This window comes from Podarcis raffonei, chromosome 2 (genome assembly GCF_027172205.1).
Source record: "Podarcis raffonei isolate rPodRaf1 chromosome 2, rPodRaf1.pri, whole genome shotgun sequence".
In the NCBI taxonomy this organism is placed as follows: domain Eukaryota; kingdom Metazoa; phylum Chordata; class Lepidosauria; order Squamata; family Lacertidae; genus Podarcis; species Podarcis raffonei.
In genome coordinates, this window is record NC_070603.1 from 106,311,932 (window position 1) to 106,336,441 (window position 24,510).

The window sequence follows — 24,510 nt, forward strand, 5'->3', positions numbered from 1 at the left end:
AAGAATTCTCTTTTCAAATGGATACAGCCCCTACACAAAAATAATATCCGGCATAAAATTATTATAGATCTGCAACTTTGTTTTGATGGTTTTGTGTAAAATCAAATTATTTTCTTTACAACATTGTTTTTATCTTGGTTTTTCAAACCTTTTGCCTTCTAATTTCCAAATTTAATTTTCATCTTAGTTTATTGACAAGTTCACTATGTGGTATGAGTTTATCTAGAGTTCAGTTAAAATGGAAGAAACTTGGTTGTGTTGAGTATCACGGTTCTGTTTTGCTTGCTTTTCACAAATCACCACAACTTTGTTCCTTACGGCCGCTCTTGGGAAGTTGCTTCTAAATTAAAATTAATTGGCGTGCTTGTCCTCTAGGAACACAGTCCAAAAAAGCTTTCTGTGGGCTTGGAGGAGAAATTTTCCACTGCAGCAATTTGAAGTACTGAAAAGGCAGGCAGCTTTTCAGTTTATAGTTTACAAAGTAAGTTCCTGCATCTGGAACTTACTTAAAAAAACCTCCAACCTTTTTCCTCTGTTATTTTCACTGAAATCTTGAGGACTGTATGAAACTACATCAAGGACCATTGCTGGTCCTCAGACCGCAGGTTAAGAACTATATTCTTGAATAAAATATTGGGGGTAAGATGTGGTTCACGCACACCTTTTGAATGGCACTGTCCATAAACTGGGGGAAGGAGCAGTCCCCTCAAACATTTTATTGGGAGAGCCGAAGCCCCCGAAGCCCCTAGTATGGTGAGCCAGTGTGGTGCAGTGGTTAAGAGTGGTAGACTCGTAATCTGGGGAACCGGGTTCGCATCTCCGTTCCTCCACATGCAGCTGCTGGGTGACCTTGGGCCAGTCACACTTCTCTGAAGTCTCTCAGCCCCACTCACCTTACAGAGTGTTTGTTGTGGGGGAGGAAGGGAAAGGAGAATGTTAGCCACTTTGAGACTCCTTCGGGTAGTGATAAAGCGGGATATCAAATCCAAACTCTTCTTCTTCTAGGAGTTGGTTCCTATACTCCGGGCACCTTCATTATATGACTTTCAGATGATGCTGATAATGCACCTCTTTACCCAGGCTTTTGACATTTGAGGTGTATGTTATTAAGGCCCCCTTATTTTTATGGTTATAAATTGCTTTTAATATTGTGCTTTAATACTGTAACCTGCCCTGAGACCTCAGAGTGAAGGCCCATTAGGCCAGCTTTGCAACTCTGCTTCCCTTGTGTAGGTTACTTTCTGCTAGAGAGAGAACTGCAAGGCAAAACAATGCAGAGCCTGCCAAGTTAGCTCTAATCTACCATATTTTTCACCCTATAGGACGCACTTTTCCCCTTCCAAAAATGAAGGGGAAATCTGGGTGCGGCCTATGGGGCGAATGCAGGCTTTCGCTGAAGCTTGGAGAGCGAGAGGGGTCGGTGCGCACCGACCCCTCTCGCTCTCCAGGCTTCAGGAAGACACCCGCAGCCTGCTTCCCAGAGCACCCGGCGCTTCGGGAACGCATCCGCAGCCTGCTTCCCGGAGCGCTGGGCGCCCTGAAAGCAGAGCGTCCCTCGCACCGGGCAGACATCCGCAGCGTGGGGAGCCCTGCAGGAGTTCCCCGCAGGGCTCCCCACGGTGCGGATAGCAGCAACCCTGAAGCAGAGCGCCCCGCGCACCGGGCAGACATCGGCCAGCCCCACAAGCTTGGGGGACAGCAGGGAGGCGCGGCGCCGCCATCCCGCTGTTCCTCAACCTGGTTCGGTTTCCCCGACCTGGTTTTGGGGGGGAAATAAAGGGGAAAATTTTTTCCTTTATTTCCCCCCCAAAAAACTAGGTGTGTCCTATGGGACGGAGCGTTCTATGGGACGAAAAATACGGTAATTTGGTATCTTTACATGACACCTATCCATGGTGTCAGTAACGTGACTTCGTGTTGAACCTCTTGATGACATGTTGTCTCCCACTCCACCCCACCCCACATGGAAGACTTCCACAGGTGAAAAGGAGTTGGATATAATGCATTGAGAAAGCTCATTTCCCATAGTAATAAATGCACCCTTCTTGTAAAAGGTCAATATACAGTAGTAATTTTGTTGCATTGTATTCCTGTCAGTTGAAATATTAAGCAGGACTTTCTCCTCTGTAATTTCTGTGTGCCCACGCAATCATAGGTGATCAGACATTTCCTTTGTTTTGAGACATTCTAAGACTGGGTTCACCACAGTGCTAAACAGGCCACTGTTTTTCCTTTGTGATGTTTTCTCTGTGACAAACATAGCTTCATTTCATATACAGTGGTACCTCGGGCTACAGACGCTTCAGGTTACAGACTCCGCTAACCCAGAAATAGTGCTTCAGGTTAAGAACTTTGCTTCAGGATGAGAACAGAAATCGCATGGCGGCAGCGGGAGGCCTCATTAGCTAAAGTGGTACCTCAGGTTAAGAACAGTTTCAGGTTAAGAACGGACCTCCAGAACGAATTAAGTTCTTAACCAGAGGTATCACTGTATTCTAGTGCTCATGCCATTTCATGCATATTCTAAGTGTTGTAAATGTTTTAATTCTCACCTATGCTTCTGCCTCTTCTCCTGCTGTACAATTCTTGAAAGAGAACGTACCTTTAAGCTTTATTTTAAAAAGGACAATGAAAAGCATGACAGCATTGCTGCCACTAGCAATATCTCCCTCTCCTTGTTTAATGAATGCCAGATACTGCGGTGGATTAACACTAACTCTTTTATCATCTAAAAGTGACTATACAGCAGACCTAACAAACTCATGAATGCAGACCTTTCGTGTACCTTGTAAGTCCTTTAGTCTTGGCTCTAGTTTCACTTTTCATGCCATACCAATAAGGCATTGCCTGTCTGTTCAGTATCACAGTTCCCCCTCCTTTGAGTTATAAACTGTCCTGAAGCAAAGGAGTGAGCTAAAGAACAAATCATGAACACCTATTAACAGTCTGTTTTTTGTTATTTTACCCTGGGGTCATGAGTAAACTATCCGTCACTCCTAACACCTGCTAGCTGAGGAATGATGTCATCCGTGGTGGGAAGAATGTAGATTTCTCTTTTTTACGGTTTTATCCAGCTGTTTCAACTCCACACACATATGTAGGTACTATCCTTTTTCGGAACTGGCACCTCGCGTGCACAAGTCAGTGAGTTCCATGATTGGTTCTATAACCCCACATCGAACCATCTTCTCTAGTTCAGCTGGTACCTTGGGAAGTAGCAGGGTTGATATTCTATGTGGGCTGCATAGGGTACAGTTCCTTCCTCATGTCTTACCTTTATTGATATAGTCTTCAAAATTCCTATCCCATTGTGAGGCTCTGCAAAGTGTTATTCTCAGCCACACACCAGGCCCATTGTTGTAGCTCTGACATGTCTCAAAAGATTATTGGTCTCAGCTTGGAGCACATATATTTTAAAGGGTGCAATCTCTACCTCTGTATTGAGTTTCTAGCCATGAAATATTTTGCACAATTTGGATTCTGTCTTCCAGAGCTAGCGAGCACTGTGAAAGCGTGCTGGAGACAGGGTGGATTGTAAAAACTTCTTCAGACAGACTCTGGATCGCACTTGCATCAGCTCCAGTATGTCAGCACAATGCCATTAATTTGCAGTGACACCTCTCATGGCCTCAGTAGATTTCCTTGGTTTCGGTTTTCTTTGTTGAAAGCAGGCCCTTTCGTGAATATGGTTCATCTTTGCCACTCATCAATTTTCCGCAAGACTAGGAGCAAATGAAAAAGATTTCAATAACTGTTGTGCCTGTGGGCACAAATTAGGGCATATTGACTATAATACTGATTTTTTTTGTTATTGTTTACTTGTCTCTGTAGTTCCATAATCACTCAAAAACTAATAATAATGGTGTTGATAAATCATTTTTTAAAAAACAGCTTGAGGAGCAAAATTTATTATTATTATTTTAAATGGGGAGCATATCTGGATTTCTTCTACTTCTGTAGTAAGTTTTGCGGCAATACCAATAATGAGAGAGCAGTGGTTTCTCATCTGGCCATCCAGCAGGCCTTCTAAAATAAAAATCATTTGGTGGAAAGAATCTTGCCATTTTAGCTTTGTTCCCTTGTTGAGCTGTGCAGGAATCTTTGTTCCTCACTGGATTCTCTGTGGAGTGTTCCTGATTCCTCACATGTTTAGTGAATGTAGCAGCTCCCCACACTTCTCCCTCAGCCTTCCTACCATAGCCTGGCGTTTTGTGCCTCCTATGCTAGCCGGCTGCCCTGAGGTTAAGTGGAGGATGTTGTCTTATTGCCAAAGCTGAAGTAAGGTCACCTGCCAGATGGTCAGATTCTGTATGTGGAAAATTTAGGAGGCACCACCTTGTCCTTTGGCTCCTGCAGCAAAATGATCTAGGATGGCCCCAAGTCTCCACAAATTCTGAATGTGTGTGACCTGTGCTACAGGAACTGCAACTGGTACTTTGTGGCTTTTTATTAGCCAGTGCACACAGATGTAAAATGGTACATACAACAATACTTTACATTTTCAAGATGGTACAACCTTTCTTAGAAACATTTCTCTCCCCCCCGCCCCCCGGTTTTTTATTTGTAACTATCTCTGCCACAGTTTCACCAAATACAGTGGTACCTCGGGTTACATACGCTTCAGGTTACATACGTTTCAGGTTACAGACTCCGCTAACCCAGAAATACTACCTGGGGTTAAGAACTTTGCTTCAGGATGAGAACAGAAATCGTGCTCCGGCACCGCAGCGGCAGCGGGAGGCCCCATTAGCTAAAGTGGTGCTTCAGGTTAAGAACAGTTTCAGGTTAAGAACGGAACTCCGGAACGAATTAAGTACATAACCAGAGGTACCACTGTATGAGTGTCCTTCATTCACCCAGGTAAGGGCTCCCAAGCCACAATCTCAATCTTTTCCTCTGCATTTGTCACCTACCTAGAAGGAATACCTCCCAGACACATTCTCCAGTTCACTTTTCATTTGTTATTCCTTCACTTCCTCTGGTTGCTGGCACCGTTTTCAAATGTTTCCTCTTCCACAAACCTACCATGTCCTCTCCCCCCCCCCCCATTTTCTTTTTTCCCATCATCAGATCTTAGCAGGTAAAACTGACTTATTGAAACAAGCTCTCCTACAATTACTAGAACCCCTGATTTAGCACTTGCCATCTGTCAGCATTTCAGAAAAACAAGTTCACTGGGGATTCTTGCTAATGGAATTTACTTGACTATAGAGGTGAAAGTTCCACGGAGATAAATACTTAAATGAGGAATTAAAATGTGTTAAATCTACATTTTGCTGTGTGGTGCATGCTGTCTCGTGAGATTATCTTGGCTTTTCCCTGTATTTGCATTTGACTAATTTGCATACAAATTCTGTGTTTTTTGTGTGTATCTCCCATTCAGCGAGCTTTTAAACACCTTTATTTTGAACACTAAAGAGAGTCTTCAAAGGGTAAGTGAATCCAAATTATAAGCTGGAAGCAGGGGTGGGAAATGTTTCATGCATTTCTCCTATTTTCTAATTAATAGAGCATTTGCCTTTTGTCATGCCCTATGATAAAATATAATTGAACCTTTGGTTTGAATGCTTTTCGATTCAGCTGGAAACACTGACTATACTGAAAACACCATAAGGGAAATGAATAAATATTAAGTCTTTCACAAAACTATTTATTTTGCAGCTGCACTTTTCCTTAGATAAGTTTGAAGAAACTCTGAAATCTATTTTGGATGGCTTCGGAAGCTTCTCTAAGTCGAGTAAGTACTTGGGATATTTCTATTCCCATCAGAGTGTGGGGTCAGACTGATCATTGCATCTGCATCTCTTCATAGCTATGGGAGACCTTTCCAGGTGCTATGGTTTCACCTGGGTGATCATGAACCAGCCACTATCACCATAGGAAATGCAGTGATTTACTGTATTAATTTCATCTTTATCCCATCCTTCCTCCAAGGAACACACTTCTATCCTCAAAAGAACCATATCAGATAGGGACTTGGCAAAAGGTCGCCCAGTAAGCCTCAAGGCTGAGCAGGAATTTGAACACAGTAGCGCTCTAACCACTGTGTGATCCTGGCTCTCCACTTGTTGTGAATGACACACTAGTTATCCACATCTCTAGTAAATTACTTTTGCCCCATAAAAGCATGACTGTTTGGGAGTCACTTATTGTGGGGATAGTTTTACAGTGGTACCTCGGGTCAACAGACGCTTCAGGTTACAGACTCGGCTAACCCAGAAATAGTACCTCGGGTTAAGAACTTTGCTTCAGGATGAGAACAGAAATCGTGTGGTGGCAGCAGCAGGAGGTTCCATTAGTTAAAGTGGTACCTCAGGTTAAGAACAGTTTCAGGTTAAGAATAGACCTCCAGAATGAATTAAATTCTTAACCCGAGGTACCACTGTATTAGTGTCTTGGAAGGGGGGGTGGGGCATTGTTTGGTGCACTTGAGGCATGTTGGCAAATCTGCTAAGCTGTGTTATTTTCACTCAGATTACTTTCCCTCCATCTGTCTCCCCTGTGAACCCCAGAAATTGTGCACCTATCCTTTCCATGGTTAGAGCACTCACTTCTGAAAATGAAGGCTCTTTCCCTATGGAGCCAGCTCATTTTCCCACACTAATGCTACCTCAAATCCCTTTTCACTTAGGTGACTATAGGAGTGGCGCCTGAGGTGGCTAGTACTATTATTAGTCCACTTTAATTGCCCAAACCTAAATATATGGTATGCTCTTGAATCCCTCCTGCAAAATAGTGGCAGCCTAGAGGCACTTTAGATGCACCAACAGTGGCAAATTCAGACACGGAATAGGAGTATGAATTCTAGTATGGCATGACTAGAAAATTTGGTTTGAATAACATGGAACTAATTTCCTTTTGTACTGAAGGAGAAAGTGCAGCCATGAGCTAAGGATTTACATAAGGTAGTCCAGGAAGTCTATCGGCAGGCTGGGATTTAAATATTAAACTCATATTGAAGTATAATTGAAACACTGGCTACTATATTGGAAAAAATTGCTTTGGACAGGTGCACACGTGTGTGTGTGTGTGTGTGTGTGTGTGTGTGTGTGTGTGTAAAAAACTACCTGCCAATCATTTAAAAGCAAAATATGTTAGTGTTGCTTGAAAACTTAGCTATGTTCCTATAAGGCATTGTGAAATGTTAGTTTTCATATAGCAGAACACTTGGCATCTGCTGTATTAACAAGCTATATTTCAGCAGAATGTTGCATCAGCCATGTTCAGCATATTACTTCTTCCATCTACACCGGTTCATCTGTACATATCTGGTTGCCAATAAACCCTGCTGTTCGACTGGGATCACAGTGATGGTTAATTATCTTCCTACCATTAAGTAACTGCAGTGGAGTCTTGGAAAGATATCAGTTAAATGTGTTCCCTTTGAAATCCAAGTCTCTCACCTCCTGCATCTGGTGCAAAAAGATGAGAAAGTTTTCCTCCTCCAAGTGACAGGCATTTTGCAGTCTGCAGCTGTCAGCGTGTGCCTCTGGGAGAATATTGTATATATTATATGTTATTGGTAGATAGGGAAAGCAGCAGGAATTGGGTCGATGTATTAGACTTCCCAGTGTATCAAATGGGCAATGCCCTAGTCTCTAGCTGCTGTGAATATAGGGAATTTGTTTTGAGAATGTGGCCTCATGTGAAGAAGGCAATGGCTTAGCTCATTTTAAGCTCATTATTTAGAGTTGTGCTGCTCATAACTAAGCTGTTACTCCTTTTCCTTTTTTGCCTCTGTGCCTGGCTGTGCAGTTCGTCAGCTGGGGAGGGCGGGGAATTTCCATAGACATGTATGCCATTGATTTAGCACAGTGGGATCCAAAAACGTTTAATGTAATAATGACTTCAGGAGAAATCTCAGCTTTCCTGCTGCTTGGCAGATTTTTCACTGGCAGATGTTAGAACGAAACCTTCCACATGGGCAGTTGATGTTACGAAAAAGGAGCAATGCAGCAGCGAGCTCCAGATGGCTGGAAAGCCAAACAGGATGTTGACGTTATGGGACTGTACCGTGGGAACAAGGGACGGTCTATTCAGTGCACTGAGCACCGGATGTTAGCTCAGAGTGGCACATGATCTGTACTGGAAGTACATGGGAGGAGTTTTTTTCTCTCTCTGCTGTTGGTGATGAGAGAGTGCAGTCACGTTTTCTCTGTGCTGCTGGAAGGACAGAAATAAAGGCATGTAAATACATTTCTGTCTGTCTCTTTCCCCTCCCTGGGGATGAGAGGGGAGGTGTGTTCTTCTCACGTTGAGAAGAATCGCCGATTGAGACCTCGCCTGGTCTTGCCGGGAGTCGCTGACAGGGAGGTCAACAAGGATTCAAGCCGGGCACCTGGAGGGTGGCCAATTCCTCTGACTTTTGGCTTGAAAATCAACAGTTTATTCCATCACCATCCATTGTCTTGCCATGTGGTTCCTCCCGGCCATAGCCCCAGACAGCTTTAGGTGTTCTAGATGAGGCATTAAAGGACACAAACTCAGCTAAGGGAATGTCACCTAAACTCAACTTTGGGAACTTCACAGCTAAGTGGCTCATCCCAATGGGAACTTGCATAGCGAGGCCCTGGGCCCCGCAGTTCCCTTAGCTAACAAACACACAGACACGAATGTTTAGGTTAATGGGATAAAATAGGCTACAACTTTATTGGTTACAGATGTGAGTGGTTTGGCTTAGGCATTGGGTAAAACCAGACTATATCCTGACTTCTGCCCATCTGCAGGGAGTCTCATAAGGGTAAACCACTGGTAGGGGGAGCCCTATTATATACGTCAAATTGGGGCACCCCCAGGGTCCCAGTGGGGTCGTGCCATGGCCCTAGCCCATGGCCAAGCTTTGGACAGGAACCACACCCCCTAGATCCCTTTAACGGGGTACCCTTAATGTGGAGGCCACCACCTCCCCTCCCATAAACAAGGCTTACCCAATGCCTAACCTTACAAAGTTGTGACAGTTGCTACAAGGTAGGCGAAAACCAAATGGCTGGTGCCAATTTGCCAAGCTGAAAAAACTCCTACCTGGCCCCAACAATATGGCAGCCGACCTTAGTCCATAGCAAGGCCGCTGTCAAGCAACACATAAACGCGAGGAGGCGAAAGGAGACCATGCTGCTATTTAAACTGCTAGTGGCCATGCCCCCCGGCTATCCTGATTGGTCAGCTGGGGGGGCGTAACGCGGCCGGGAGTCCCTACGATGTGGGTGGCATCCCTCCCACAGCCAGGTGCCCAGGTGCCCTCCTGCAATACTGCCCCCGGGGAAGCGGGGCAGACTTAATATCACCTTCTATTTCCATAGCTTGTTGGTGCCCCCATACTCAGCTGCACAGCAGCACCCTCCCCACCATTGCATCTTTATTTAAGAATTCATGTGCTGCCCTTCAGCAGGGAAAAAACACATATTTTCAGGGCAACTTACAAATAAAACAATGAGCGGCTAAGTAAAATACATCGTGAAACAACAATATTATTTTTAAAACAGCAGATAAAAGTAGCATAATGGACCAGAGATAAAACTAAGATTAAAAGACCTAGGGGATATATATATATATATATATATATATATATATATATATATATATATATTCATATTCACCTTTGCTTCCAAATATCCCCTAGTAGTGAGCAATTCAAGCATATATGCTGAAATTCTGCTATGAAAGGAAACCATCTCCCATCTGCTGCTTCACAGAAGTGCTGACCTAAAGGTCAGGTGTACCTTTCAAAAAGGACTCAGCAGAGCAAGCCCAGATTCTCCTTTGTGCGATGCTTTTGACTTGACATACATAACAGCAAATGAAGCACTGACCAAGCTGTCTGTTTTACATTTCCTTGCAGGCTTCAGGTCAGCTGCCCACTTAAAACAGACTACTAGCAAATTTATTTTATTGAGCTAATGTTTGTTTGGTGCACCCTGTTTTTCCTTAAACCCCTCGCCCACTCAGTTTCAAAAGAGTTGGAAAAATTGCTCCCATGAAGAGTAGGGGGAGTTGCTGTCCGAAGCCCCTAGGCAAGTGAGCACAGTTAAAACATCTATATCTCATCTTTCCAAACTCAAGGCAGCTTTTCACATTTGCATTATGAACAAATTGTGGAAATTATTCTAACCAGTAAAACAAACAAAACATTAAAACTGTTAATGTTAACATTTGTTTTGCATAACAGAGTCTGCCTTCCCTTTTAGTTTTATACAGTATAACATAAAATGCAAAAGCTACCAGAGCCTTTCAGTCTCTTTCTGCCTCCACTGTTTGGAGGCAGCATGCGTCTGAATGCCAGTTGCTGGGACTCAAAAGTGGGGAGGGGGATGTTGCCTTCAGGTTGTGCTTGCAGGCTTCTCATAGGCATCTGTTTGGCTGCTGTGAGAACAGAATGTTGCCTACAGATCTAGGACAGCTAAACTGGTGTCATGGTGCTGAAGGACCATATTTCTAATGGTTGGAATTCCCACTCACTATTACTGAATGGGCTCTGCAATGGTACCATCTTTAACATCAGATTGCTGCATTTACCACCAAATAATTTATTCTCTGAAGATTTTGAGTTATACTGATTTGTTTCGAGTGTGCAGTTTCTAAATATATGGTAAGCTAACACAATGTTCAATTTAGAACCGGCTTGTTATTTACTAGCTTTCTTAGCGAGCAATTAGAAAGAAACTCGCATATTCCCCCAATTGTTTTTTCCCAGCTTGTAACACTGGCATGTGTGCATGGATAGTACCAAAGTGCATATGCGCCCTAGAGAATTGTGCCCCAACCATGCCATAGAGCAGCTTGGAAATCTATCTGCTTCCTCCCTTCTGCCCATAGCTGTCAACTGTCCCTTACTTGGTGGGAAAGTCCCATATCCCAGCGCTGTGTGCCGCTGCTGTCCTATATTGATGATGTCCCTTAATTTTCCCTGGTTTCAAAGGAAGCAGCTCCTCTCCCTCCCTCCCTGCCGGCCAACTGGGAAATAAACAAGATGAGCTTGAGCTCTTGGTACAGCAAACTAAATATGACATAATAGGCATCACTGAAACCTGGTGGGATAAGTCCCACGATTGGAATGTAATAATGGAGGGATACAATCTATTTCAGAGAAACAGACCAGACAAGAAAGGAGGAGGAGTGGCGTTATATGTCAGGGATGTGTATACCTGTGAAGAGATCCAAGATTTAGAACCTCAAAGCCAAAGTGAGAGCATTTGGGTCAAAATTAAGGGAGAGAAGAATAACAGTGACCTCATTGTGGGAGTTTACTATAGATCCCCAAGCCAAACGGAGGACATAGATGATGCCTTCCTGGAACAGATGGCCAAGCATGCAAAAGGAAGGGAGATAGTAGTAATGGGGGACTTCAATTACCCGGATATTTGTTGGATGTCAAACTCAGCCAAGAGCATAAGGTCAAACAGATTCCTCACTGGCCTTGCAGACAACTTCATTGTCCAGAAAGTGGGAGAAGCTACAAGAGGAACAGCCATTTTAGATCTGGTCCTAACCAATGTTGATGACCTGGTTAGTGGGGTAGAAGTGGAAGGATCATTAGGCGCGAGTGATCATGCTCTTCTGAAGTTTACTATACAGCGGAAAGGAGCAGCCAAGCATACTAGGACTCAATTTCTCGACTTTAAGAAAGCCGACTTCATAAAACTTAGGGAAGTGCTGGGTGAGATCCCATGGACAGTAATACTAAAAGGAAAGGGAGTTCATGATGGCTGGGAGTTTGTTAAGAGGGAGATAGTAAAAGCACAACTTCAGGCAATACCAATGAGACGGAAACATGGAAGGTGCCTAAAGAAGCCAGGGTGGCTATCTAAAGAACTTTTAACTGAGTTAAGATTAAAAAAGGATGTGTACAAAAAATGGAAAAGGGGGGAAACCACCAAAGAGGAATTCAAACAAATAGCCAGCACGTGTAGACACAAAGTCAGAAAAGCTAAAGCACAGAATGAACTCAGGCTTGCTAGAGAGGTTAAAAGCAACAAAAAAGGCTTTTATGGGTATGTTCGTAGCAAAAGGAAGAACAAAGAAACAGTGGGGTCACTCAGAGGAGAAGATGGTGAAATGCAAACAGGGGACACAGAAAGGGCTGAACTCCTCAATGCCTTCTTTGCCTCAGTCTTCTCCGATAAAGAAAACAATGCCCGACCTGAAGAATTTGGAGCAAATGATTCAGCAGAGGAAACACAGCCCAGAATAACTAAGGAGATAGTACAAGAATACTTGGCTAGTCTAGATGTATTCAAGTCTCCAGGGCCAGATGAACTGCATCCAAGAGTATTAAAAGAACTGGCAGATGTGATTTCAGAACCACTGGCAGTCATCTTTGAGAATTCCTGGAGAACAGGCGAAGTCCCGGCAGACTGGAGGAGGGCAAATGTTGTCCCTATTTTCAAAAAGGGGAAAAGAGAGGACCCAAATAATTACCGCCCAGTCAGTCTGACATCAATACCAGGGAAGATTCTGGAGCAGATCATTAAGCAAACAGTCTGTGAGCACCTGGAAAGGAATGCTGTGATCACCAATAGTCAGCATGGATTTCTGAAAAATAAGTCATGTCAGACTAACCTGATCTCGTTTTTTGACAGAATTACAAGCCTGGTAGATGAAGGGAACGCAGTGGATGTAGCCTACCTTGATTTCAGCAAGGCATTTGACAAGGTGCCCCATGATATTCTTGTAAAGAAGCTGGTAAAATGCGGTCTTGACTATGCTACCACTCAGTGGATTTGTAACTGGCTGACTGACCGAACCCAAAGGGTGCTCATCAATGGTTCCTCTTCATCCTGGAGAAGAGTGACTAGTGGGGTGCCACAGGGTTCTGTCTTGGGCCCGGTCTTATTCAACATCTTTATCAACGACTTGGATGATGGACTCAAGGGCATCCTGATCAAATTTGCAGATGACACCAAACTGGGAGGGGTGGCTAACACCCCAGAGGACAGGAACACACTTCAAAACGACCTTGACAGATTAGAGAACTGGGCCAAAACAAACAAGATGAATTTTAACAGGGAGAAATGTAAAGTATTGCACTTGGGCAAAAAAAATGAGAGGCACAAATACAAGATGGGTGACACCTGGCTTGAGAGCACTACATGTGAAAAGGATCTAGGAGTCTTGGTTGACCACAAACTTGACATGAGCCAACAGTGTGACGCGGCAGCTAAAAAAGCCAATGCAATTCTGGGCTGCATCAATAGGAGTATAGCATCTAGATCAAGGGAAGTAATACTACCACTGTATTCTGCTCTGGTCAGACCTCACCTGGAGTACTGTGTCCAGTTCTGGGCACCACAGTTCAAGAAGGACATTGACAAACTGGAACGTGTCCAGAGGAGGGCAACCAAAATGGTCAAAGGCCTGGAAACGATGCCTTATGAGGAACGGCTAAGGGAGCTGGGCATGTTTAGCCTGGAGAAGAGGAGGTTAAGGGGTGATATGATAGCCATGTTCAAATATATAAAAGGATGTCACATAGAGGAGGGAGAAAGGTTGTTTTCTGCTGCTCCAGAGAAGCGGACACGGAGCAATGGATCCAAACTACAAGAAAGAAGATTCCACCTAAACATTAGGAAGAACTTCCTGACAGTAAGAGCTGTTCGACAGTGGAATTTGCTGCCAAGGAGTGTGGTGGAGTCTCCTTCTTTGGAGGTCTTTAAGCAGAGGCTTGACAACCATATGTCAGGAGTGCTCTGATGGTGTTTCCTGCTTGGCAGGGGGTTGGACTCGATGGCCCTTGTGGTCTCTTCCAACTCTATGATTCTATGATTCTATGAACTGTGTTGCTTGGCTGCGTTGCTCACTCAATAAGGAGTCTAAGAACGACTTGGGGGTGGAGCTTGCATGCCTTGTGCTGATCAAATCGGCAGCGTTGCCTGGGGACTCGCCTTTGCTCAGCGCTTCCCAGCGGAGAGGTGACGGTGGTTTTCCTTGCTGCATCCCCTTTGCCGGGTTGCTGCGCTGTGGGAACCACCGCTTGAGGCTTCGTTTGGCTGCTGGCTGGGCTTTCTGCCTTTAGCTTGGAGGGGCTCAGAAGTTGAACATACCTGTGCTTGGAAAATCCCTTATTTTGGCTGCTGATCCCTTATTTTTGAGGCTGCTGGTCCCTTATTTTCAAATTTGTAAGTTGACAGCTATGCTTCTACCAATACGGATACACCTGAGAACAAGTGGGGATGGGGGAATGGCTAACCTACAACATGCTTGCAAGAAACAATCAAGAGAATTAAGCCAAATCTAGAGCATATATTTACCAAACAAAAAGTAGTATGGTTGTGCGGTGATCTTTGAGAGTCTGATTGAAAGTAAGAGGCCAACAGTTAAGAACATCTGTGCATGCACTTACAAAGCAGTCAGCTTTGCAGTTAACACAGCGTAACAGCAATCAATGAGAGCTTCATTGAGAGTAAAGGGCTTCCTTCAAGAACTTTTGCATATATATGAACAAAGCAGCCAGGTCAGCCTGACTGCTAATTCTACATTTCTCATATTTGCATTTCAAGCAAAAGAAATTATTTTGGGGGTAAATGGCACTCTAAACATAGCACACCTGAACATTACAAACTAGACAAATTCAAATCCATGCCTGAAATTACAGACTTCAGCAACATATCTGAATAATGTAGTATCTGAATGAGCACAAAGCAAAATAATTGTCACTGAAATTATTGTGTATGAATGGAGTCAGAGATTGGACATTATTTGTCTCTTGATTATCTACCCATCACAGTAATGGGGTGCTGTGGCAAACAACAATGATACAATCGAAGGTGTCATTATCCTTGCTAATGTAGCATGTCTGAAAAATTGTTGTATGTACAAGCTACATTAGCAAGAAATGCTTCCCCTTTGATTGTGACTACCGCAGCTGATGTGAGGACTCGGAGTAGCCCATTAAAATATTTAGAATTAACTAATGCAACATCTGCATAATTGCAATGGGCAACAGGTCTGCAGACAGCAGCACATGGAGGTATTCCTTGGTGTAATTCATAAACATAGGAAACCTTTCTGATAAGTAGCAAAGGTAGATTCAACAAGCCTGAATGCTGCCTGCTGCTGGGCTATGGTGACTGGCAGTAGTTCTCCAGGCTTTCAGACGAGAGTTCCTTTCTTAGTCCTACATGCAGATGCCAGAGATTGAGCCTTCCACATACAAAACATGGGCTCCACCACTGAGCTGTAGCCATTTTATTAAAGAGAAACACCAGCTTTGATATCTATACAGTGGTACCTCGGGTTACATACGCTTTAGGTTACATACGCTTCAGGTTACACACTCCGCTAACCCAGAAATAGTGCTTCAGGTTAAGAACTTTGCTTCAGGATAAGAACAGAAATCGGGCTCCGGCGGTGCGGCGGCAGCAGGAGGCCCCATTAGCTAAAGTGGTGCTTCAGGTTAAGAACAGTTTTAGGTTAAGAACGGACCTCCGAAATGAATTAAGTACTTAACCCGAGGCACCACTGTATACTGGTGTCATGTTGCCAAAGAACCGTATTTCTGAATATAGGCACCTGTTGGTCCTAAACTGGATGAACATCCCTTGCTAAATCAAACAGGATTGTAATTTCTTAGGTGCTGCACTGTGTTCACAGATTTTTAAAAGGGAACCCTTATACTGCCGTTGTCCGACTTCATAAGAACAAACAGCAGGTGGCTGGATGGGTTGCTGTCCATCAGTGAAACACCTGTGTGGAGATTTGATTAAACAGCTCTCCCGAACTATACAGTTCTAAAGATGACTTCCAGACTGCTGTGCCTTTTCTCAAGTCATCTGAAAGCACCCTTTGAGAAACTGACGCCGTCTCCACTGGATGGTGTCACCAGGAGAATTGCTGAGAATTACTGTAAAAGTTCAAGATTCCCATTAGGACTCTAACCCAAATAATACATGAGGCTCGGCATTCAAATCCAGTAATTTACGGAAATGGATGGGTTTTTGAGCAAATAAATTTAGAAGCCATGCCCAGGGCACCAAGACTTCACAGGGCTGCTTAAAACTAATAAGCCCAAAAGCGATTGTGTTGGCTATTAGTGGAGAAACTGTCACTTAGCAGTATTATTTTTTCTTTGAAAAGGAAAAGAAAGATAACCCATCATCTGCATTCTGCTTTCAGTCTATAGCCTTGTGCGGTAATGTATTAGCCATTAATAAGGATAACCGCCATAGAGGGAAAGAGCCTTTTTTATTTCAGGAAACTTGTCTTAGATGTAGCAGCCAGACTTTTAATGAGGCTTTTGCTTTTTGTCTAGTTTTTGAGCAAGGTTGACTGGGGTCAAGTAATATGCTTGGCTGCGACTGTGGCATCAGTGATGGATCTAAATGTGCTTCTGCCGTGAAAACAGCTATAGAACATTTATAAAAATAATAATAATGAGAAATGATGGTGCTGTAATAACACAAAAGGAGTTTCTTATTTAATCATATGTGTTGATACTGTACAAGAGTGATGACCTTTTTGAAAACGGTGGTAAATTCAATTCAGTTGAGGAAATGATGAATTGTAAAATACCCTGAGATCCACTAGTTTGCCAGATGGATTATATGAAAGAAGCAGTGTGTAAACAGGAGATAATCTTGAATTTGATAAGCTGCAAGATTGACTTTACTGACTTCAGTGAAATATTGAAAAGCATCAACTTTCCTGACAAAATGTGAATGGTTAGGAAAAGGGTGGAATATATTAAAAATGTAAAATGGGTATCATATATGAAAACAAAGGTCAGAATAGATGTACCACTTCCTGTCTCATTGGCATTGGTTATTAGCTATACACATCAGGAGGAATTCAATGTTCTACTAAGGTGATCGTTCTGTTAGAATCCCTTCTCTCCTTCTGAAGCCCATTTTGATGAGTCACCCTCTCCAATGTTAAGCAGGGTGGCCAAAGCCACCCATATCCCCAAATTAGGCCTGAAACCACAACAAAAGTGGTCTACATAATGTTTCATCATAGAACAAAAACAAGCACAGCAACATAAAATTCCAATAGTTGCCACAATCTTTTATTTCCAATGCTGTGTGTGTGTTTGTGTGTGTGTGTGTGTGTGTGTGTGTGTGACTGTGACTGAAATAAATTGATAAATTTCCTCATTTACTGCTCCATCACCTCTTCCTCTGCTGTTTGTCCTGTGTTGACTATCCTGTGTAGCCTTTTAGATTGTAGGCTTCTCTGGCAGGGAGTGTGGTGTAGTGGTTAAGAGTAATAGACTCGTAATCTGGGGAACCGGGTTCAATTTCCCGCTCCTCCACATGCAGCTGCTGGGTGACCTTGGGCCAGTCACACTTCTCTGAAGTCTCTCAGCCCCACTCATCTCACAGAGTGTTTGTTGTGTGAGAGGAAGGGAAAGGAGATTGTTAGCCGCTTTGAGACTCCTTAGGATAGTGATAAAGCGGGATATCAAATCCAAACTCCTCCTCTTCTTCTTGCTATACGTAGAGTACATAGCACTATATAATTAGTCAATACTAAAAATTTTCAGGAAATTAACTACTGTACAAAGTTTTGCACTTTTTGGGGCACTTTTCCCATGCCTGAGTAAAAATGCAGGATACACAGAACCCAAAATTTGTATACTGAGGCCTGTTAACTACGATCAAAATTATTGCAGATAGCAGTGGCCGATTTGAAGTTATTGGCAGAGGCACTTCATGGGCTTTCAGTTATAGCTAGACCTTGCATCGGCTGATGCATGCTCTATGTGTTATGTACCAAAAACCAAGCAAATAACCACGATGATGATGATGATGATGATGATGATAATAATAATAATAATAATAATAATAATAATAATAATAATAATATTTGTATACCGCCCTTCATCTGTAGATCCCAGGGTGGTTCGCAGCATAAAAATACAAGATAAAAACACAAAATACGTAATAAAAACAAAACAACCCATAACCCCACCTCCCCCTTCTCTGACTTCTCTTGTAGCTAATCCCTTTGTGGGTATATCATTGGCACTGTACACTTACTTCCTGCTTGCAGCAAACGGGGCTCTGGGTTTTGTGGGAGGGGTGGAATGTGGTATGTGGTGGACCAGATGGGCCTCAAAAGTTCTTTCCAGCTCTGTTATTCATAGTGTGGGGTTGTTGTTCTGATTAACAAGCATGCACTATACAAACTGTACAAAAGTTTTGCCTTTTGAGTGCCATTTCCAAAAGTGGCATTTCCAAGAACCTTCCGCACATGTCTCATCTTAGTCATTGGTAGAACTGTGGCATGATGACGTGTATTGGGTTGGGATGTGCTGTGAAAATGCCTTGAATTACTTGGAATTATATGGAAGAGATTGGGCTAGGGATCTGTATGTATAAAAGAAGAAGCAAGTGGGCTTTATAACATTTATAACATTTATAAAATGAATCTTCCTTCGTTGCACATGCCCACTTGGAAGCACCATTGTGTCAGTTTTAAATAACACTGTGGTGGTGGTGGTGGAGACATTTTCTAGTTCTCGTTGTGAAATGTTGCGCCCACTTCATAACCCACAGTATACAATTTCATTCCAACCTCGCTGAGAAACACTGAGTGGCATTTTATCTTTGACAGAGTAAATGTGACAGGATAAATGTGGTTTGTATTGATTTCTGTGTCTAGTGCAAGAAACGTCTCAATCCTATTATGAATTGGTGCTGAATGCTCTGAGAGACAAAAATGAAATGGAACAAGCATTACTAGGAGTGGAGAAGAAAAGGCTGGAAAACGTAAGTGTGGAGATTGTTCTACTTTATTTAGCTGAACTCTGCCCCTACTTCTCCTTTTCTCTCTTCAGAAAATGCAGACTAATTATCGGATGGTGCCTTCAGAGACACATCTGTACATTTCCTGTAACGAAATAATAACCAGCTTTTGAGCTGTAGTGCATTGTTGTCAGGGACTGTAGTTTGCCACAAACAAGACTCCAAAATGCCAAAAAGAAAACCCCCAACACTCAGGTTCACAACTGGCAGAATAAATTGGTCCCTCCACCATTATTATTTTTTCCAAAGTATCACTTATGTATAGACTCCTCTTTCAGGCAGTGGGGACTTTTCACAGGGGAACTGTGTATCCTTGCAACATTTTTTTCTGGTGAAAATAGGGGTGTCCTGTTTCATACCATCCAAAATTTATCCTATGAAAATGGGGAAAAGCGGGACATTTTGGGATCAAATCAGAAACTGGAACAGCTTCTGTAAATCCAGGACTGTCCCTGGAAAACAGGGTGGGTCTGGAATTGACATATTTTTCTTGGGATTGAGTGGACTTAACAAAAACAATGATATTCAGTTTTATTAAGAAACTAAAAATCACCTTCATTATCATTTCCCCCTTAATAATAAAGTTGCAAGTTCCCTTCCAAGCACACGTTTGATGAGAAAACATAAACTACCAGAGCAGTCCACTACATTTTTGTTAGGGCTCCTCAGGATGACCTATTTATTAAGCATTCATCCTAATTTGCTTGCACAAAGCTTACATGGAAGTTAGTTTAAATTGGGTCTTTATTGCACATTTGTTCTGATTTGTTTGCGAGGAGGCCATATGACAATAGGCGTGTGTCCTGATTTGCTTGTGGAGTGGAACATCCTTCTATTAATCATGCGTTTTTCCATACTTTACAATGCTTTTCTCTGTCTCTTTCCCAACTTCTCAAAGTCCTTTAAAAAGTGGATTTGTTGCACTAGTGTGACAGGGTGCTTTAATCTACTTTACTTTTGCAAATACTGAAACCTTGGAGGTACCTTTAGTTGTTTGTAGTGTAAAGGTAAAGGGACCCCTGACCATTAGGTCCAGTCGTGACCAACTCTGGGGTTGCGGCGCTCATCTTGCTTTATTGGCTGAGGGAGCCGGCGTACAGCTTCCGGGTCATGTGGCCAGCATGACTAAGCCGCTTCTGGCGAACCAGACCACCGCACGGAAACGCCGTTTACCTTCCCGCCGGAGTGGTACCTATTTATCTACTTGCACTTTGACGTGCTTTCAAACTGCTAGATTGCCCCCATGTAATTCTTAACTGTTGCAGGTGAGTGGGTGCTTTCAAGCCTATGAGGAGAATTGCTCTGTATGAAAAAGAGGCATCAGGCACATTCAGAGCAGTGCTGCTATACTCTTGCGATCACCCTCTTGCCTTTGATTTGCAGAATAAATTATCTTGCCCTGGAATGCCAATGCAACACCTCTGAAGTCAGCCTAACAAGGGACACGGGTTAATAAGGGTCTCAAGGATGGAATTAATCAACCAGGGTCACAAAGAGCTGTCTCTGTTTAAGATGTCAGCTTTCAAAACTGTACTATGCAGGAATCAAATATATTAAAAATGTAGCTTTCAGAACCTGGAACTCCTACGAAAATAAGGAAACTTCTTGAGTCAAAAAAGAGAAGTTAGGAATGTCATAAAATTAATGAAATTAGGTGAATAATTTGGGAACACTGTTTCATGAATGATCAGAGAAAAAGCCATGACAGGAATAGAATGAATCTAAAACAAGTCAATGAAGAATAGGGATGCTGCAAAAAAAGGGGGGGAAGAGAATGATTTTGACTAATATCTACTACCTTCTAATAACGGAAATTTCTACCCCAATTTCTACTCCAATAGGTAAAATATGCATGTGAAATGTCATTCAGGTCAATAAATTATCGGCTCAGTAAATTATTCAGCTGAGTAAATTATCAGCACTCGTCCACATTCATGAAAGTGAGAGGTATCGTGATGGCTATGTTCTGCCTCCATGTTGTTGTTGTTGTTTAGTCGTTTAGTCGTGTCCGACTCTTCGTGACCCCATGGACCAGAGCACGCCAGGCACCTCTGTCTTTCACTGCCTCCCGCAGTTTGGACAGACTCATGTTTGTAGCTTCGAGAACACTGTCCAACCATCTCGTCCTCTGTCGCCCCCTTCTCCTTGTGCCCTCCATCTTTCCCAGCATCAGTGTCTTCTCCAGGGAGTCTTCTCTTCTCATGAGGTGGCCAAAGTACTGGAGCCTCAGCTTCACGATCTGTCCTTCCAGTGAGCACTCAGGGCTGATTTCCTTAAGAATGGAAGCGTTTGATCTTCTTGCAGTCCATGGGACTCTCAAGAGTCTTCTCCAGCACCATAATTCAAAAGCATCAATTCTTCGGCGATCAGCCTTCTTTATGGTCCAGCTCTCACTTCCATACATCACTACTGGGAAAACCATGGCTTTAACTATACGGACCTTTGTTGGCAAGGTGACGTCTCTACTTCTCAAGATGCTGTCTAGGCCTGTCATTGCCCTTCTCCCAAGAAGCAGGCGTCTTTTAATTCCGTGGCTGCTGTCACCATCTGCAGTGATCATGGAGCCCAAGAAAGTAAAATCTCTCACTGCCTCCATTTCTTCACCTTCTATTTGCCAGGAGGTGATGGGACCAGTGGCCATGATCTTCGTTTTTTTGATGTTGAGCCTCAGACCATATTTTGCGCTCTCCTCTTTCACCCTCATTAAAAGGTTCTTTAATTCCTCCTCACTTTCTGCCATCAAGGTTGTGTCATCTGCATATCTGAGGTTGTTGATATTTCTTCCGGCAATCTTAATTCCAGCTTGGGATTCATCCAGCCCAGCCTTTCGCATGATGTATTCTGCATATAAATTAAATAAGCAGGGAGATAAAATACAGCCTTGTCGTACTCCTTTCCCAATTTTGAACCAATCAGTTGTTCCATATCCAGTTCTAACTGTAGCTTCTTGTCCCACATAGAGATTTCTCAGGAGACAGATGAGGTGATCAGGCACTCCCATTTCTTTAAGAACTTGCCATAGTTTGCTGTGGTCGACACAGTCAAAGGCTTTTGCATAGTCAATGAAGCAGAAGTAGATGTCTTTCTGGAACTCTCTAGCTTTCTCCATAATCCAGCGCATGTTTGCAATTTGGTCTCTGGTTCCTCTGCCTCTTCTAAATCCAGCTTGCACTTCTGGGAGTTCTCGATCCACATACTGTTTGAGCCTTCCTTGTAGAATTTTAAGCATAACCTTGCTAGCGTGTGAAATGAGTGCAATTGTGCGGTAGTTGGAGCATTCTTTGGCACTGCCCTTCTTTGGGATTGGGATGTAGACTGATCTTCTCCAATCTTCTGGCCACTGCTGAGTTTTCCAAATTTGCTGGCATATTGAGTGTAGCACCTTAACAGCATCATCTTTTAAAATTTTAAATAGTTCAGCTGGAATACCGTCACTTCCACTGGCCTTGTTATTTGCAATGCTTTCTAAGGCCCATTTGACTTCACTTTCCAGGATGTCTGGCTCAAGGTCAGCAACCACACTACCTGGGGTGTACGAGACATCCATATCTTTCTGGTATAATTCCTCTGTGTATTCTTGCCACCTCTTCTTGATGTCTTCTGCTTCTGTTAGGTCATTACCACTTTTGTCCTTTATTATGGTAATCTTTGTACGAAATGTTCCTTTCATATCTCCAATTTTCTTGAACAGATCTCTAGTTCTTCCCATTCTGTTGTTTTCCTCTATTTGTTTGCATTGCTCGTTTAAGAAGGCCTTCTTGTCTCCATACTTGGAAGTAATAATGCTTCTGAAAAGCTGTTGCTGGAAACCACAGGAGAGGAAGGTTTTCTTGTTCCTGGGTCCTGCTTGTGGGCTTTCCACAGGGATCTGGTTGGCCACTGTGAGAACAGGATGCTGGGCTAATTAGAACATCGGTTGATCCATGCTCGCTTCACTATTTCTTCGTTTTGTTTTGTTTTGGTTTTGTTTTAGAATTGAAAGCATTTCTGTTCTAGATTGTTAATTCATACCGTTTAATGATTCTACTCCCCTCATCACTTTCCGCAGAAAGATACAGAGATCTCAGATCTGAAATCCAGCCTGCAATCGCTGACGGAGAGTTTGGAGCAGCTCACAGCTCAGCAGAAAGAGCAACACTTGAAGCTCTGTGAGCGTTTAGAACACCTGCAGCTCCCTAGCCTTCTGGCTGATTTGCAAACATTCATTTCTGCACCCAGAGTACCAATTCATATAAAGGACAGTGTTTCCCAGACTTCCCCAGACATGATGTCCAGACAGGTACCTAACAATTCCCACTCGAGTGATGCTCCTCCAGGCAGCCTGGTCATTTCTACTGCCGCAGCCTCACAGGGCAAAGAAAATGCTGACATTCAGCAGAGCAGCCGTTCTGGGGCTGGGAGCCGTGATGCTGACCGTCTTCATTGCACCTGCCGCTCCAGTGCAGACACCACTGCAGGCAGCCACGAGGAATGCTTGTTATATACTCAAGGACCAAGTCTATCCACACCACTGAGGAAAGTGATCAAGAAAGGCAGTCGGGCAAAGGGACTTAACACGCCAAAGCAGCCACAGTTGAACTGGACTCACATCGACAGTGCAGACAGCCACAAAAATATGAAGCTGGCCAGAGAGAGCATGATGCAAATTAAAGGTGGAGGAAGCAGGATAAAAAGAGAACCCCAAAAATATAGCGAGAAGAAAATACTTTATTCCTCCAGGAAAGGAGGAAATCATTCAAAGGTTACTACTAATGCCAGACAAGGGTTTTCTAAGTCCATCAAGTCTCCACAACTTCTGCTCCAATTCCATGAAAATTCACAGAATATACCAAATATGCCAGTAACGTCCGGAGTTAAAAAGAAAGTGGATCTTTCTTGTTCAAAAAACAATAGTTTCTGGGCAGGCTCCTCTCCAGAAAGCTCTTTTTCCGAAAACCAAGTGAGATGGCTCAATCTCTCTGATGATTACTCATCTGCTTGTGGTAAACCAGCCCAGCAGAAGACTAGAACATATTGCCCGTTATTTTTTGACAGTGATTTTTCTGATTAAGAGTGTTCTCTAAAAGATGCTTCTTGTATGTAAGCATCTTAGTTAAAGGTTGTTATGAAAAAAATGTGTGCATCACAAGCAGTAATATGCTCCTTTCTGCAAAACTCTCAGAATGCATCACTATAACCTTGAGCAAAATTATCTATACCTGGCTTCCTTTTAAAAAAAAATGTATTGGGCCTATTAAGATGTTCCTTAACCAGATAGAAAACCTGGGGTAAGTCTCAGACTTCCTCATCCTTTACAGTCTGATCTTGGGCTGTACCATAGTCTAATAAAAGCAGGAACTCCGTTGAACCTGCCTCCCCCCACAGAATCCATCCCCAGAAAGAATAACTGACCTCTGCGGTGGCATTTGGGAGATACACTATGTTCAAACAAAATACAGCATAGATCTGCCTTCATTTTCTTCCCATGTCAAGGAGATGGGAGGAGATGAGACACTTAAAGGGCTATGACATCTCAACAGGCCCTTTAATATCCTTCTTCTCCCCGAAAAGTGTGTCATCTAAAAACAGAACAAAAACCTGTTATGTGTGTTGCGTCCAATAAAGCAGTTATTGCTTACTTCGGGCAGTGCTGGTACAGTAGGTTTGGATGTAATTGCTTTTATTTCTGATGTGACTGTTTGAAAGGTGTTAGTTAAGTGTGCATAATAAAAGTCCAATAGATAGTTATTGGTGTGGTACCAATAAAGTTGGAAACATTCTTGTAATTGGCCCT

General features: G+C 43.1%; 1 protein-coding gene across 7 annotated transcripts in view; it reads left to right on the forward strand.

The window, feature by feature from the left end:
• The window catches only part of IHO1 (interactor of HORMAD1 1), a 50,364-nt gene extending 26,140 nt beyond the window's left edge, over positions 1-24,224 (forward strand). For all 7 annotated transcript variants that reach the window (XM_053378481.1, XM_053378478.1, XM_053378484.1 and 4 more), the window contains 4 exons: positions 5,384-5,432; positions 5,662-5,737; positions 18,595-18,701; positions 22,786-24,224. In XM_053378481.1, the coding sequence (XP_053234456.1) occupies positions 5,384-5,432; positions 5,662-5,737; positions 18,595-18,701; positions 22,786-23,787 (1,234 nt within the window). In that variant the 3' untranslated portion in view covers positions 23,788-24,224. The remainder of the gene's footprint in view (positions 1-5,383; positions 5,433-5,661; positions 5,738-18,594; positions 18,702-22,785) is intronic.
• Positions 24,225-24,510: the final 286 nt, after the last annotated feature.